The sequence below is a fragment of the Acinonyx jubatus genome, chromosome A1 (assembly GCF_027475565.1).
Source record: "Acinonyx jubatus isolate Ajub_Pintada_27869175 chromosome A1, VMU_Ajub_asm_v1.0, whole genome shotgun sequence".
In the NCBI taxonomy this organism is placed as follows: Eukaryota; Metazoa; Chordata; class Mammalia; order Carnivora; family Felidae; genus Acinonyx; species Acinonyx jubatus.
In genome coordinates, this window is record NC_069380.1 from 71044264 (window position 1) to 71058368 (window position 14105).

The 14105-nt window shown below is 39.2% G+C and overlaps 1 protein-coding gene across 8 annotated transcripts in view; it reads right to left on the reverse strand.

The window, feature by feature from the left end:
• The window catches only part of NALCN (sodium leak channel, non-selective), a 316716-nt gene that overhangs the window by 178541 nt on the left and 124070 nt on the right, over positions 1 to 14105 (reverse strand). For all 8 annotated transcript variants that reach the window (XM_053217644.1, XM_053217633.1, XM_027065180.2 and 5 more), the window contains one exon: positions 326 to 457. In XM_053217644.1, coding sequence (XP_053073619.1) covers positions 326 to 457 — 132 coding nt within the window. The remainder of the gene's footprint in view (positions 1 to 325; positions 458 to 14105) is intronic.

Genomic DNA, 14105 nt, shown 5'->3' on the forward strand with positions numbered 1-14105 from the left:
ACAACTTGAGAAAGGGAGTGACAATGAGAGGTGGATATGAAAACAGCAAGTTCCAGAGAGTAAGACGCAGGGCAAAGGGGTTACCTCGGCAATGTGAAACTGTGGGCAAGATTACTCGGTCTGAGGGCAACACAAAATGAGCCAGGCAGCATGGTGACCAAAGAAACACTTACGAATAACACAGTGAATCAGCTTTGGCTAAAGTCAAGTAATTCACAAATGGCTTTTCCTTTTCAGATTTATAAAAAGTGCTATCTGAGGTGTGAACCTCAGGTGTGAACTTTTTTACCTTGAAAAGTCATCTGCGTCCAAGTGAGCCACTTACCTCTGCGAGATAGAACTCGTCGTACTGCCTCCTGAAGCTTTCCCCTTTGTGGTAGTTGCTGGCAGCAACTATCACATCCACTGTCACCATGCTCAGAATGAACATGTGGAAAACTGATGACCGCATCATTTGCTGAGGAGACAAAACAGATAAACTCTTAACAAGGAAAGCAACCGCTCTAGGAAGTCGCCTCAGTTTTATAGATTAGAAAATCGAGGCTCAGTGAAGTTAAATAACTTTCCCACTGTCACACAGTATTGCAGGTGGTGCCATGATGTGGACCCAAGTCTACTGCCTACACTGAGATGAAATAATTAGGCATTCAAAGCTAATGACTGTTATGATAATGACTGCCATGAATTGAACGCTTACTATGTTCCAGGCCATACTAGAAGCGTGTTATTTACTTTATCTCTTTTAATCTCCACCATAGCCCTACACAGCAGGATATATTACTCGCTTTTCCCAGTGATTTCAGACAGAAAAAGTCATTTGTCCAAGATCACACAGCAAGTACACAATAGAAGTGGGCTCCCTATCCAATCAAGTCTATGTAAAGTCCATTCTGGGACCCACTGCCCCCAGTGGGGTAGATGATATATGAAAGGAGAGAGTACAGGCCGAAGGCCTTGGGCAGCAAAAAAGGAGAGAGAAGCTGGCCTGTGGAAAGGACCTGAGTGCAAAACAACAAACCACTAAATCCCATCCCTTGGTGCCAAATGCCAGAGATGAGCACCACCATGTGTTAAGGCCTTGTTGCTTCCTGGCATGTTAGGGACACAGATTCTTACATTTGACCCGACTTGAAAAGTCTTCAATCTTCGCAACTAAAAGAACCTAACCAGAGCAGAGCCTGGAGATGGGAAAGGAGAAACAGGACTCAGGACTGCTTCCTCTGAGTACTGTGAGTCCAGCTGTTGTCTTATGCATCCATATATGTGACCGTACACGGCCTTTGTCACCCTATGCTTGTCTATAAGGACATGGGCTCCCAGCCAAACTGCACACAGTGGAAATTCCACCACTTACAAGTTCTGTTGCCATTGGCAAGTTAGCTAAGCCTCTCTGTGCCTCAGTTTTCTTATTAGTCAAGTGGAGATAACAGTGGCCAGTCCAAAGGTTGTTACCGTTTTAAAGGAGTCAATGTCGGTAAAGTGCTTAGAGCAAGTGCTAGCATATTATAAGTTTTCCATAAAGACTTGCAATAAAAATAAATGCAGTTCTGTGAATCAGGCATTTTTCTGTCCAGGAATGGGAAATTAATTGTCCAAAGTCAAAGAATTAACTATGTTGTGTATTTGACTGAGTTCAGGACCAAGAAAGATAAACAAGAGTGATAAGATCTATTAATTTGAGAGATGTCAGAGCCACGGGAAAAGCAGATATTTCATAAGGTTTTGTGTCCCCATGACTTTGGAGGCATTCTTACATCCATGTGACTTTGACTTTATCTTATAGGTAATACAAAATCAAATTCCAGAACTGACAACCAACATATGTAAGTGCACATCAATTTGCTTGCAGGAACTCCTGACCTTCATAACACAGATAAGCAAATCACTTGGCAAGTTTCTATTCTCACCAGTATTTTTATTGTTATTTTGTCTTTCTTGAATTGTGAGACTTAAATTCCATAACTATTATTCCTTTTCTATATTCTTTTCAACATAATGTTCTATTACAAACATTTCAACGGATTTCTACTTTGTCCTCATGACAGAAAAGCCACAACTCTCTCTTTCTATTTTCCTTAGCTACGGATTTGTGTCTTAAGTAAACTGTTATTACTGAAAGATCCAAACAAAGCTTTTAGCCATGGCTGTCAAAAAACTTTTAAATTGGTTTTGTAACTGTCACAGCTTCACTTTGGTGCTGTCATTATAATTAGGTTGTTTTTTTGTCTGAGTGTCTACGTGTCCCTGTTGGTACAGAGTCATTAAAATAATCACTTACAATGGATTTTGATACACTATAATCACCATTGCTTAGCTGACTTTCTCCAAAGTAATGACTTTCAAATATTAAATAAGAATTAAGGTGATCTGTATGTGCGGTAGCTAAATCTGAATATTAGAACCAGCGGCTCTAGCTTTGAAGTGAGGGCTGGTGACACGGTCCACTTCAGCTCAATTCAATCCAACCAGCGTTTGAAACTGGCTGTCACTTTCCTTAATGCAGAGGCCAGGAAACATCACATTTAGACTCAATGCTTATATCTATAGAACACTCCAAATTTATACTCTTCATTTTTTTTTCTTTTTTTAAAAAAATATTTATTTTGGAGAGGGAGAGCACAAGTGGGGAAGAGGCAGAGAGAGAGGGGACAGAGGATCTGAAGCAGGCTCTGCACTGACAACAGAGAGCCCGACGCAGGGCTTGAACCCACAGACTGCAAGATCATGACCTGAGTCAAAGTCTGACACTTAACTACTAAGCCACCAATGCACCCCAATTTTTTATTTTCTTATAAAAATTAACATAAAGGGAAATGTTAAAGTTGAGTCAGAGCCACAACATATTATGTAACTTGAGATTTTTCAGAATTATTTAATATGGATGTGGGTATATATACATATATAAGCACACATATACATGTGTGTATATGTTTCTATACATGTATGTATACATTTTTATATATAATAAAAGACCCTTTGGATCCTGCATACACATTCAATTTTTTAAGGTTCTCTTCAATTGCAATGTCACCTTGGTTTATATTTTTAAAAAATCATACAGGTTTTCCATATATTCTTAGCTTGGCTTTGACCCAAGAAATACAATTTCTGTATGCAACAATTGGAATTACCGAAATACAAGTTAGAGACTATAGCAAAACCGTCCCCAAAGCAGCAGTATCTGGCAGTAACACTCAGGAGTCTTACTACCCAGGCTGTGGTCCCTGAACCAGGGGCTTCCTGGGAGCATATTAGAAATGTAGGTTCTCAGGCCCATCGCAGACCTGCTGAATCAGAATCTGCATTTTTAACAAGGTTGCCAATGATTAATGTGTGTATCGAAGTGTGAGAGGTTCTGTTGTAGAGGATCTCCTTGAGCAGCAGTTTAAACTGGGTCACCTATAATTTTTTTTTTTTTTTTTTTTTTTACAAATTTACAATTTCATGACTCTAAAAAGTCTATAATCACTGATTAGAATAGAACACATACTGGCTGGAACATTATGGTAATATGTTAGGATACACCATCACATCCCCCCTCTCCAGCCTCAAGATCAAAAACCAACTAAACCAGGTTCATGAAGACAAAAGTATGTGTTGACTTTTCAACCATTTGTGGGGAGTATTATGAAGACACCATCACAGACTCATAAAGTCTAGGAATGCAAGTGGTGTCTAGAGTCTGGAAAAGGCAAGAAAGTGCTTTCCTTCTTGTATCTCCAGAAGTAATGCAGCCTTCCTGACACCTTCATTTTAGCCAGCTGAAACGTACTTTGGAGTTCTGACCTATAGAACTGTAAATAATGTGTTGGTTTAAGTCAATAAATTTGTGGTTATTTGTTACAGCAGAATAGGAATCTAATGCAAATATTGTTCATGACTTGGACATACACCAGTTCAAATTGTCTCCTATGGCATCTGATTGTAGAGAACACCAGTGCTACAAAACTCTACTGCACCAAGGAGTTGCACCCAAGGAGATATGCCAGTAGGGGTCTCTGTAAAATTCATTACTACAGATTTAAACTCATCATGGCAATCAAAGTTTACGTTTTGTTTGTAACGCGTTCCAGAAACACGGAATGAGACAATGGGTCTGCAGCAATGATACTGAGTCACGCCTCAAGTGGAAGGACAAGAAAGGTCACTTTATATTATTAGTTCTGAGTCCTACCGTGAAAGGAATGTTCTCAAGAGACTAAAGTCTACCTCGAATATGAATAGGGATCCGCACTCAACCAACAAGATGTATCAACAAGGGCTACCATTTGGGTGCTTGGTTAGTGGCAAGTTTTGGTGTAAGCATATTGCACACCTCGATGCACTGCATGTAAAAATTTCATTTAATCCACAACCCTGTGCAGTAGGTGTTTCATTATCCCTTTTCACATATGGAGAAAGGATAAGGGAAAGATAAGTAGGCTTCCACATTCCTAGAGGTAGAAGGTAGTCTCAGATGTTTTGAGCCCAAAGTAGGTGCTCTCTTGCCTTCTAACAATGCCTTCGACGTGGCTCTACATACTCCAGAAGAAAGAACAGCAGCTCCCCTGCTAAGTGTTTGTGATTAAATAGAGGGAACAAGTTTGCGAACCTTATATTTGAAAGCTGAAGATGATCTGTTCCTTACAGAAGGGTGTAAGATCGCCAGTGTGGGAAAAAATGTCGGTTTTGCAGACAGGCTGAGCTGAGTTTGCATCTGGGCTCTGTGCATGAGTAAACCTCTCTGTGACTCAGTTTTCTTACATGAGAAATAGATGTCAGAGCACCTACATCTCCAGGTTATAAGATGACTATAAGAGAGACTATTTAGTATAGAGTCTAGCCTGAAGCAGGCATCTTGCACTCAGGATTCTTGTTATTTGTAACTGTATTTGAAAACACTGGAAGGATCCAAAGGTAGAGATACAATTAATCGCTTGTGGTGAAAATGAGAAGGTACAACATGAGAAATCAAGTGGGGGAGAGAACTAATCTTGAGAGGAAACATGGATGTGTATAGACTTTCAAAAAGGTCTTATGCTATCCCAGTTTTTGGCCTGACTACTTCATAGGAGCTATTTCTATTAATTTGTTCAGGAATTTTGCTTATAAAATAGTGCCATAAAGATTCTGAAGACTGTGCAGGCAAACATCCAACAAATCAAAACTGTGGCCTTTGAGGCCACAATAAGGATAAATTAGGATAATGAATAGTACAGCTCAGAAATCAAATCTTTCTTTAAATTGCTGCTTGAGAGAATAAAATATACTACTTGGTAAACACATTTCAGGCACTGAACATTGCATCAGCCATGTACTAAAAACTGTGTTTTAATTAGATTTCAAAGTAAACATATTTGGAGAACAATGCAATTACCAGATGAAATTCTCAGAAACCATCCTGCATATGCAGCCATGAGCATACGAACAAGAACATAACGTAAAAGACCAAGTGCATAATACATCTCTCCTGTGCGTGTGGTACATTTTTTGCTTCCTGTATTTAGAAGACATCTGGATATATGTTACTTCTATCATCAATATACAAAATAATGCTGTCCGATATAAAGAATTTGTATTTAAAAAGCAAATATATTTATATCAAGACTGAAAACAGACCCAGCAGATGTCCTTAGAAACTCTGCCTTTCCCATCTGCCTGCCCCTGGCATGTCCCTGGAGAGCCAGATGATAGAAGGAAATCCACTAGTGACTTCTCTCAAAGGTACTAAACATCTGTGATACCTGTGAATACAGGTCAAGTCCTGACTGGGCTGCTTTCTTTCCTGGACAGTAAGCTGGGTAAGAGAAGCTCAAATACGGAAGCCAAATTGTGGAAAGAAGGAAGAGTTTAGTTTTCATCTCTTGGCCAGCATGAGTATAGCTTTCCCTCTACTCTGTAAGAGTAAGGTTAGATGTTAAATCACTAATTGCCACACAAATATCTATTACTGTTACTGACATTTTTCAAATGCCAACTCCAGGCTGTATAACCCAAACCAGATTTTGACGAGAACAAATACATGCCCAGTAGAACAGGAATGCCACTAAGAGGAACTATAATGCTAAGCCAGTGACTGAAATTTCTTTTAGCCTGTGTGGCAAAGCCTGAAGTTGAACCTACCTCCTGCATCCACAACCTTGGTAGCGCCCTCCCACTCTGACTCTGGACTTAGGCATGTGACTTGGTTTGTTAGTAGGACAACAGCAAAGGTGACATGAACAGAGACTTAGAAAATAGCTGTGGGTTGAGACTTACTCTCGCAGCTCCTCACGCTCTCCAGGCAGGCCTGTTGCATGGTGGTCATGGGCCTTGTCTTCCCCTTTGCCCCAAAAGTCTGCTGCGCCCCAGAAGCAGAGATGCTAGCTCATGAGTTAGCTGGGGGTGCTGGCTGACTGCAGACACAAGATGAGCCTGGCTTTGACCAGCCGAGAGCTCAGACTAGCAGCTGAGCCACAAATTTGTGAGCAAAAATTAGTGTCTGTTTTATAAGCCATTAAGTTTTAGGGGTGGCTTGTTGTTTAGCAAAAGCCAACTAATACACCCATCAAGCCTGTTGCCTCAGGCACAGAGCTAGTGACATTACTTAGTCTATTAGCATCGAAGTGGGCCAATAGGAGTGGTTCTCATTGCTGGAATAGAAATGTGTCATTTTGAAAAGGGCAATCAAGAAAGCGTGTGGCTACTTCAAACTCTCTCTCTCTTCCCCCCTATAGTGACCTTGGAAACTAGGTGCTTCAGATGGGATTACCAAAAATTTTACCATATATATATGTATTTATATACCACATATATGTTTTATATATATATAAACATATATATAATGTATATATTATATATATTTTATATATATTTATTATATATATAATATACATATTTTATGTATATAAATTTATATATAAATTTATATAAATATATAAATATATAAATTTATATATTTATAAATTTATATATAAATTTATATAAATATATATTTATATAAATATATAAATATATATAAATATATATATAATATATATATTTATTTTATTTATTTATTTATATATATTTATATATTTATTTATTTATATATATTTATATTTATTTAAATATATATAAATATATATATATTTATATATATAAATATATTTTTATATATATATAAATAAAATATATATAAATATATATATATAAATATATATAAATATATAAATATATAATATATAAATAATATATAATATATAATAATATAATAATGTATATATATTATATATGTAAATATATAGAAATATAATATATATTATAATATATATAATATATTTTTATATATTTACATATAAAATATATATATATATATCAATGTCATGTTGTTAATTTGAAATTGGACATAGTGGGAACAGGTAACACCATGGAAACTAGCGAATGCTACCAATCCAGACTCTCCCACTTCAAGATGGTTGTTAAACATTTTAAACATTTGCAAGCACACCACTGCCCCCACGCCAAGCTGCCTGAGACCTCTGGCACCTCCTCATTGCTCTAGGCTGGAAGGGATATATGTTGTGTCATTTTGATACTTAAAGACCCAGCATGACCCATAATGCCAAGGGCACTCACATATACTCTCTCACTCTTGATCCTATTAAGATGTATCAATGCAAGGTAAGTAAAACAAATTAGGACACTTAAATTCAAGTAATATAATCTTGTTTCAAGTAATACAATTGTCTATTTCCAAGGAGCTGCACCATTCTCTCCTGGACACAACAGGACCCGGGGTGATGACTGGCTGGGGAGGTACTGCACATATTCCAGCAATAAGCCTCCATCAGTGATGGTCACCTGGGCCATTCCTTCCTCACAGTCCTCTGATTCTGACTCACAGCCAATTGTAAGTGGAATGCCAGAGTGCAGAAACTAACATTTTCTAATTTCTCACGAGTGCTACACAAGCCATATAGTTACTACACAGTCTCACCAGATGTGACAAAAGGTGCTTAGCCATCAGTAGGGTTATGAATTTCTCTTTGTCTTCATGAGTACTCTAGTGAGAAGTTAGGAAGGTCCACAACAGGGCCACTAGATAGGGGACACTTAAACTATGTCAATTTTAAGTTCTTTGGGCACTTTCATTGACATTCCCATAGCTAATTAAAATGTCTATATGTAGAATCACTTGAAATTTACTTGTGTATGTTTACTTTTATTTTTAGTATTAAATGGTGGGTAAATGAACATAAAACTTTTGTTTTAAATTCAAAATGGAAACCACAAGGGGCTCCTGGGTGGCTCAGTTGGTTAAGCATCTGACTTTGGCTCAGGTCATGATCTCGCGGTCCGTGGGTTCGAACCCCGCGTCGGGCTCTGTGCTGACAGCTCAGAGCCTGGAGCCTGTTTCAGATTCTGTGTCTCCCTCTCTCTCTGACCCTCCCCCGTTCAAGCTCTGTCTCTCTCTGTCTCAAAAATAAAAATAAACGTTAAAAAAAATGGAAACCACAAATTCAACAATGAATTTAAATAGTGGTCATGTTAAATAAACTGCAGATTTAACACAGTGAAGGGCTTAGGTTGGTACATTTGATGAATGCAGAATTAAACAAATATTTTTGAGCTATATAGTATCTTGAAGTGGGAGATTCATTTTGAGATATTTAAATTATTTAGGGAAGAGAGAAAAAGAAATTTCAGGGATTTAAAAAATACTAAAGAATTATACCAACTATGAAATGACAAGTTTTTTTTTTTACTCTGTCCAAACCTGTCGCCAGCTGTAGGGTAAAGAAGGATCACAGGGCTCCTTCAAACCCTTCAATTGCACTCGTTGTGCTGAACACTGAGAAAATGCATAGCAATTTAAAATCCCAACTGAAGACCTTATGGACAGGACTGGACGGTTGCTTATTTAACCCCAGAAATCAAGACTCAGAAGAGGAACAACGTATCCTCCATTTCTTCTAAAGGTGAAAATGTAACAAATATTTGATGGAAAATTGTCTCTAAAGACTGTATTATGAATGCCTGGCATAAGTTAGTAAAGGTCTCCCGATTAATATAAATGTAAATACTGAAGAATCATGGGACTTATTCAAACTGGAAGGTGAAAATATACAACAATATAGGAATTTAGTTTGGAATAATCTGAAACACAAATAATTTTAAAGATGTTTTGAATATTTCTTTCTTCCAGTGAGGCTCAAAAATCAAAGAGGCAAAACCATTGGATCAACAGAAGGTAAATAAATAAAAATAGTATTAATGATTTTATCTTATTTTTTATTATGTCTGGTCTCTTTTCTGGATATGATTATTATTTGAAGTACATCTATAGTCTATTTATGTATGTAAATATTAGGATATCTACTTAAATATATATAAAATATTTAGAATTGAAAATCTGCACAATTGCCTCCCCTCTTTAGTTAATTTGGCTATAACTGATTTCAAGACTATAATCAGACTCTCAATTAAATTCCTTAAATGTTTTATTTATTTTGAGAGAGGGAAGGAGAGGGAGCAAGCAGCAGAGGGACAGAGAGAGTGGGAGGGGGAATCATAGGCAGGTCACACACTGTCAATGCAGAGCCTGATGCAGGGCTTGGTCCCACGAACCATGAGATCATGACCTGAGCCAAGATAAGAGTCTTAACCCAATGGGCCACTCAGGCACCCCTCTCTCAATTAACGTCTGAGCTACCTTCTTTTACCTTTTGTTTGTGCTGTTTTGCCTTTACCTATTTTATTTTCCCTATTTTAATTCTCATTCCAGGTTCTCAAAGAATAATTTTTTATTCCTTTCTTTCTCCCAAAACTTGCCTTCCAAGCCCAGTGTTTTATGTTCTCCTGTTAGAACTGAAGGTGATCCTGTGTGTGCACATGCCAGGATTTGGGACAGGTGTCACTGGCATTTGCCTAACGGGGGAGTAAGAATATGTAAGGCCGTGTAGCTCTGTGCATGAAAGCACCTCTATTTGTACACTCACATATAATCCCCCAAATATGTGCCTAATGCTTATCATGTGAGAGCTTATCATGTGCTGGAGGAAGCTGGAAGTCGAGAAGAAAGTGACCAAACTTTAATTGAGGAGTCAGAGATCACTGCATTGAGGAAGTCTTGTTTGACCTGATTTTGAAGGTAGGGGCATTTGATTGGGGTGGAGGGGATGATTCAAAGAAATTCAAAAGACGGAATTAATGATAGACTGAAGATAAGTTGGATTTGGGGAGGATGATGAGGGTGCATCACAGGTTCTGGAGATGCAAGAAAAATCCTGTTTATAGGTGGGAATGGGTCAGGGAGCGGTGCATTTGGTTTTTCAAAATGAGAGGGGTAATGTGCTCATGAGAATAAGCAGGGGCATATCCGTTGGGCTCTCAGAGTTCACTCCTAAGATGCAGACACAGGGCTGGAGCAAGGCTGTGAAGGCACTGGCTTGCAGGTGTGCATGAGAACAGGCTGCCCGGAAGTGCACAGAGCGTGCTCACAGCAATGACAGTCATTTCTACGACCTTGTGACCACAGTATCCCACACACTGGCTAGGCACTTTACGTACAACATTGGTAATTCTTATAAAACCCTCAGAGCTGGTATTAGCCCCATTTTTCAGGTCAGGGAGTGAAGGCTCCGGGAGATGCAGTAAACTGCCCCAGGTTCCCCCCAGGCCCGTCTCAGGTGGACCACACTGTCTTGTCACCTTGGTCTATAAGTAGAGCAGAGGTTTGCTTGTGGATGGAAGCTACATTCTCCTGGGTTCAATAATTCTTGAGATTGTCTGCCAGTTTCCGGGAAGGTTCATTAAGAAGACAGACAACTGAGAAGTGCCTAGGATGTCACTTCATCACTTGAAATACACACATCACACGGTCCACCCTCCCCACCCCGCCCCCCCGCACTCTCTGCCTTCAATGGAAATTTTCTCAAAAAACATTAAAACACTAGAGTAATAATTTTGCCACCATTTGACCTACTTATGGTAAGACCTATTATCTCTGTTCTTTACGGACGGAGGCACACGATGCTACCAGAGAGAAAGTGAGCTTGAGCATGCCAGGTCTCATGCATACTTTCATGTTCTTGTCAGTGACTTCCTTCATGGGAATAGATCACTGGGTGTGTTTTGGAAGATGGCTCAACTGTGCAGCCACATCTGTCAAATTGTCAGGAGATGAAAACCCCTACCTGAGAGGCAGGGGAAAAATGGCTTGTCAGTGCAGCAGCCGAGGACTGAGGCTCCAATTTAACAGAACTTTTAATCATGCATTAGAGTGACCACTTCATGCAGCTGTTGCCTATGCTGGAATGGAATTTAAACAGCTAAGCGACTGGCTGATGTTAAAAGGGTCTATTAAAAGTTTTCACTTTTCTGAGATGCACCATTAAGGACACACTGAAGAAACTTTCTAAATGGTTTTGGTAATACCACGTAATGAAACTGCACTATTGCCTGAAGAGGGTGAGAGGTGTGCATTCACAGGCAAGCCCTAATATTTTAGCTGTATCTTTCTAACATTTCAATGTCTTCTCAGTTAGAAGTGATGCAGAATTGCACAGAATTTCTGGGAATCATTTGAAAAAAAAAAGCAACAAACAAATGGGCATATCTACCAGATGAATAAGAAATCGACACAAAATATAAATAGCCTATGACTATATATAAAAAACGCTCTGGGCACCTGGGTGGCTCAGTTGGTTAGGCATCCGACTTGTGTTCAGGTCATGATCTCGCAGTTCCTGGGCTCGAGCTCCACGTTGGGCTCTGTGCTGACAGCTCAGAGCCTGGAGTCTGCTTTGGATTCTGTGCCTCTTTCTCTCTCTCTGCCCCTCCCCTGCTCATGCTCTGTCCCTCTCTTTCTCAAAAATTAATACACATCAAAAAATTGTAAAAAATGCTCAACATTCACAGGCTGTAATCAGGGAGATCTAAATTTAATGTTCTATCTTCACACCATTAGGTGTAAAAGTCCAGTAACATCAACTGTAGACAAGGATGTGAAATGAGATTTCTGACAAGTTGCTGATAGGAGTAAAAAGTGGCACTAGAATCCAGGGGGCCATGAGGCAATATCTCATAAAGCCTAAGGTTCTTCCTTTACTCCAGCAACTGCTCTCCTAACTATGTACACTCAGATACTTCTCACATATGTGCACAAAAAGTCATAGATAGGCACTGAACTAGAATGTGTGCAAGAACAAAACAGTGAAAAATGTCCATCAATAGGAGAATGAATGAATGGATGAATGAACAAATTGCAGTGTATTTTTATAGCAGGATAATTCCCTATGTGAAAATGAAGTGGTTAAAAATATGAGGTAGATTGTGCAGGACAAAGTCCCTGGTCAGCAACCAGGTATGTGGCTTGCACTAAATGACTTAAGCTTTCTGCACCTTGATGTCATTTGTTCAATAGATGTCATGATAGTACCTACCTCTGTGGCATTGTTTTGAGCATGAAATAATTCCACGCCTCAAACACACAGCATGGCTGACACATAGGGAGTGGTCCATAAATAAGAGTTGTTATTATTTCTAATGGTGGATACTTAACTATTCTTCCTATCTGTTTTCATATGACTTCATAATAATTTTTATGCAAGGAACTGATTGAGTATGGTATTACGAAATGGCTCCAATTCACAAATTATTCACTTGCAAATACATGGAACCTAGGTGGTGTTTCTTCAAAGAAACTATCTTATACAGAGTGATTTGAACATCAGGTCAGACCGTTAACAGTCTATTTAGCCCTTAAATGACTTCTCAAATCCTGTGAGACTTAAAAGTTTACTAGTGAAACTACCTCTGGGTAATACTACCAGGTAGGTAAACTACCTCTGAGGTCAAGTCCTACTACTCACATGGCCAAAAAGATAGGTCCCTTCTCCACCAGCTCCATGAAGCTCACGGTGGTAATGAGTAGTGGCTCTTGTAGGTGGAGGTGAGACAAAGTTTTCAGAGGGAATGAAGGAGGGAAAATTACTTTGGGTTCCTACTGTGGGAAAACTTGGCTTAAGTGGACTTGCTGCTTTCATTCCATTCCCATGACCTACTGCCTCTGGCCAACTGCCCATTTTGGGTGGCCAACTAGGAAACGAAGGTCTCCCTGCTTCATGGTCATCTTTGGATGTTTTCCAGTGAGTCTCTTCAGAGCTCTTGAATGAGAAGTCACCAAACTCAGCTGTAAGCAGCCAAATTTTGGCACTGTGCAAGAAACAGAATAAAACCAGTCTTCAGGGAGAAAATAGAAGCAGGATGCACAGACAGAAGCAAAGATGCAAAACTGTGTGGCTTCCAACAGAGAGTGAGAGAAAGACAAAGAAAGCACAGCTGCCTGGTGGGCCTGATTATATGCAAATGCCCCCTGTGAGCATCACGTCTGTTCCTTGCAACTAAACAATTCTTGAGTAGGACATAAATAGTCACTTAATCCTCATGACTGAGGAAGGAGACACTATCCCTATTTTACAGAAATATGCCCCAGGTCATACTAATAAATAGCATAGCTGAAATAGGTCTGTCTCCAGAGCCTACTCTCTAAGAGGTATAACAGGGTGATTTGTTCTCCTTTAGGAACAAGGCTGTACTGGGTATTGCTTCATGGATTACCTGGGAAGGCAGGTGTGAGAGGGAACGGAGTCAGGAGCCATGTGCTGGAGGCAGGTGTAGCACAAAAAGAAAGGGAAACCAGGTCTAAGTCTTGGCTCATCCTTATTCTCAGGCTTTTCCTTGTCATTTCCAGCCATCTTGTTCCCATCATAAGAACCAATAGCAGGAAGATGTGGGACCTCAGATGACGAGCAAGGCAGCAGTGCCCAGGGAAGTAGAGAAAGAAGCAGAAAGACATTCCAGGCAGCACCAGGGTGCAGAGAGGGAGTGTTTCAGGGGCTACAGGAGGGTCGCTTATTTGTCCTTCACTTAGGAACGAATTTATAAGGAATTTCAGGTTTCCTATGGCTAAGTTCCTTATTAAACGTGGTATGAATTTCATTAATAAGTGGCTAAAAATGAAAAATGTCCTAGGAAAATTAAGTTAATTAAGTTAGCACTAAGTTAATCCATTGAAAATTTCAACAAGTGTTATCACAGAGCTCACCACACATAACCTAGCAGGTTTTGCTCTGAACTTGTGGTTTTGCAATTAAATTTAAGAG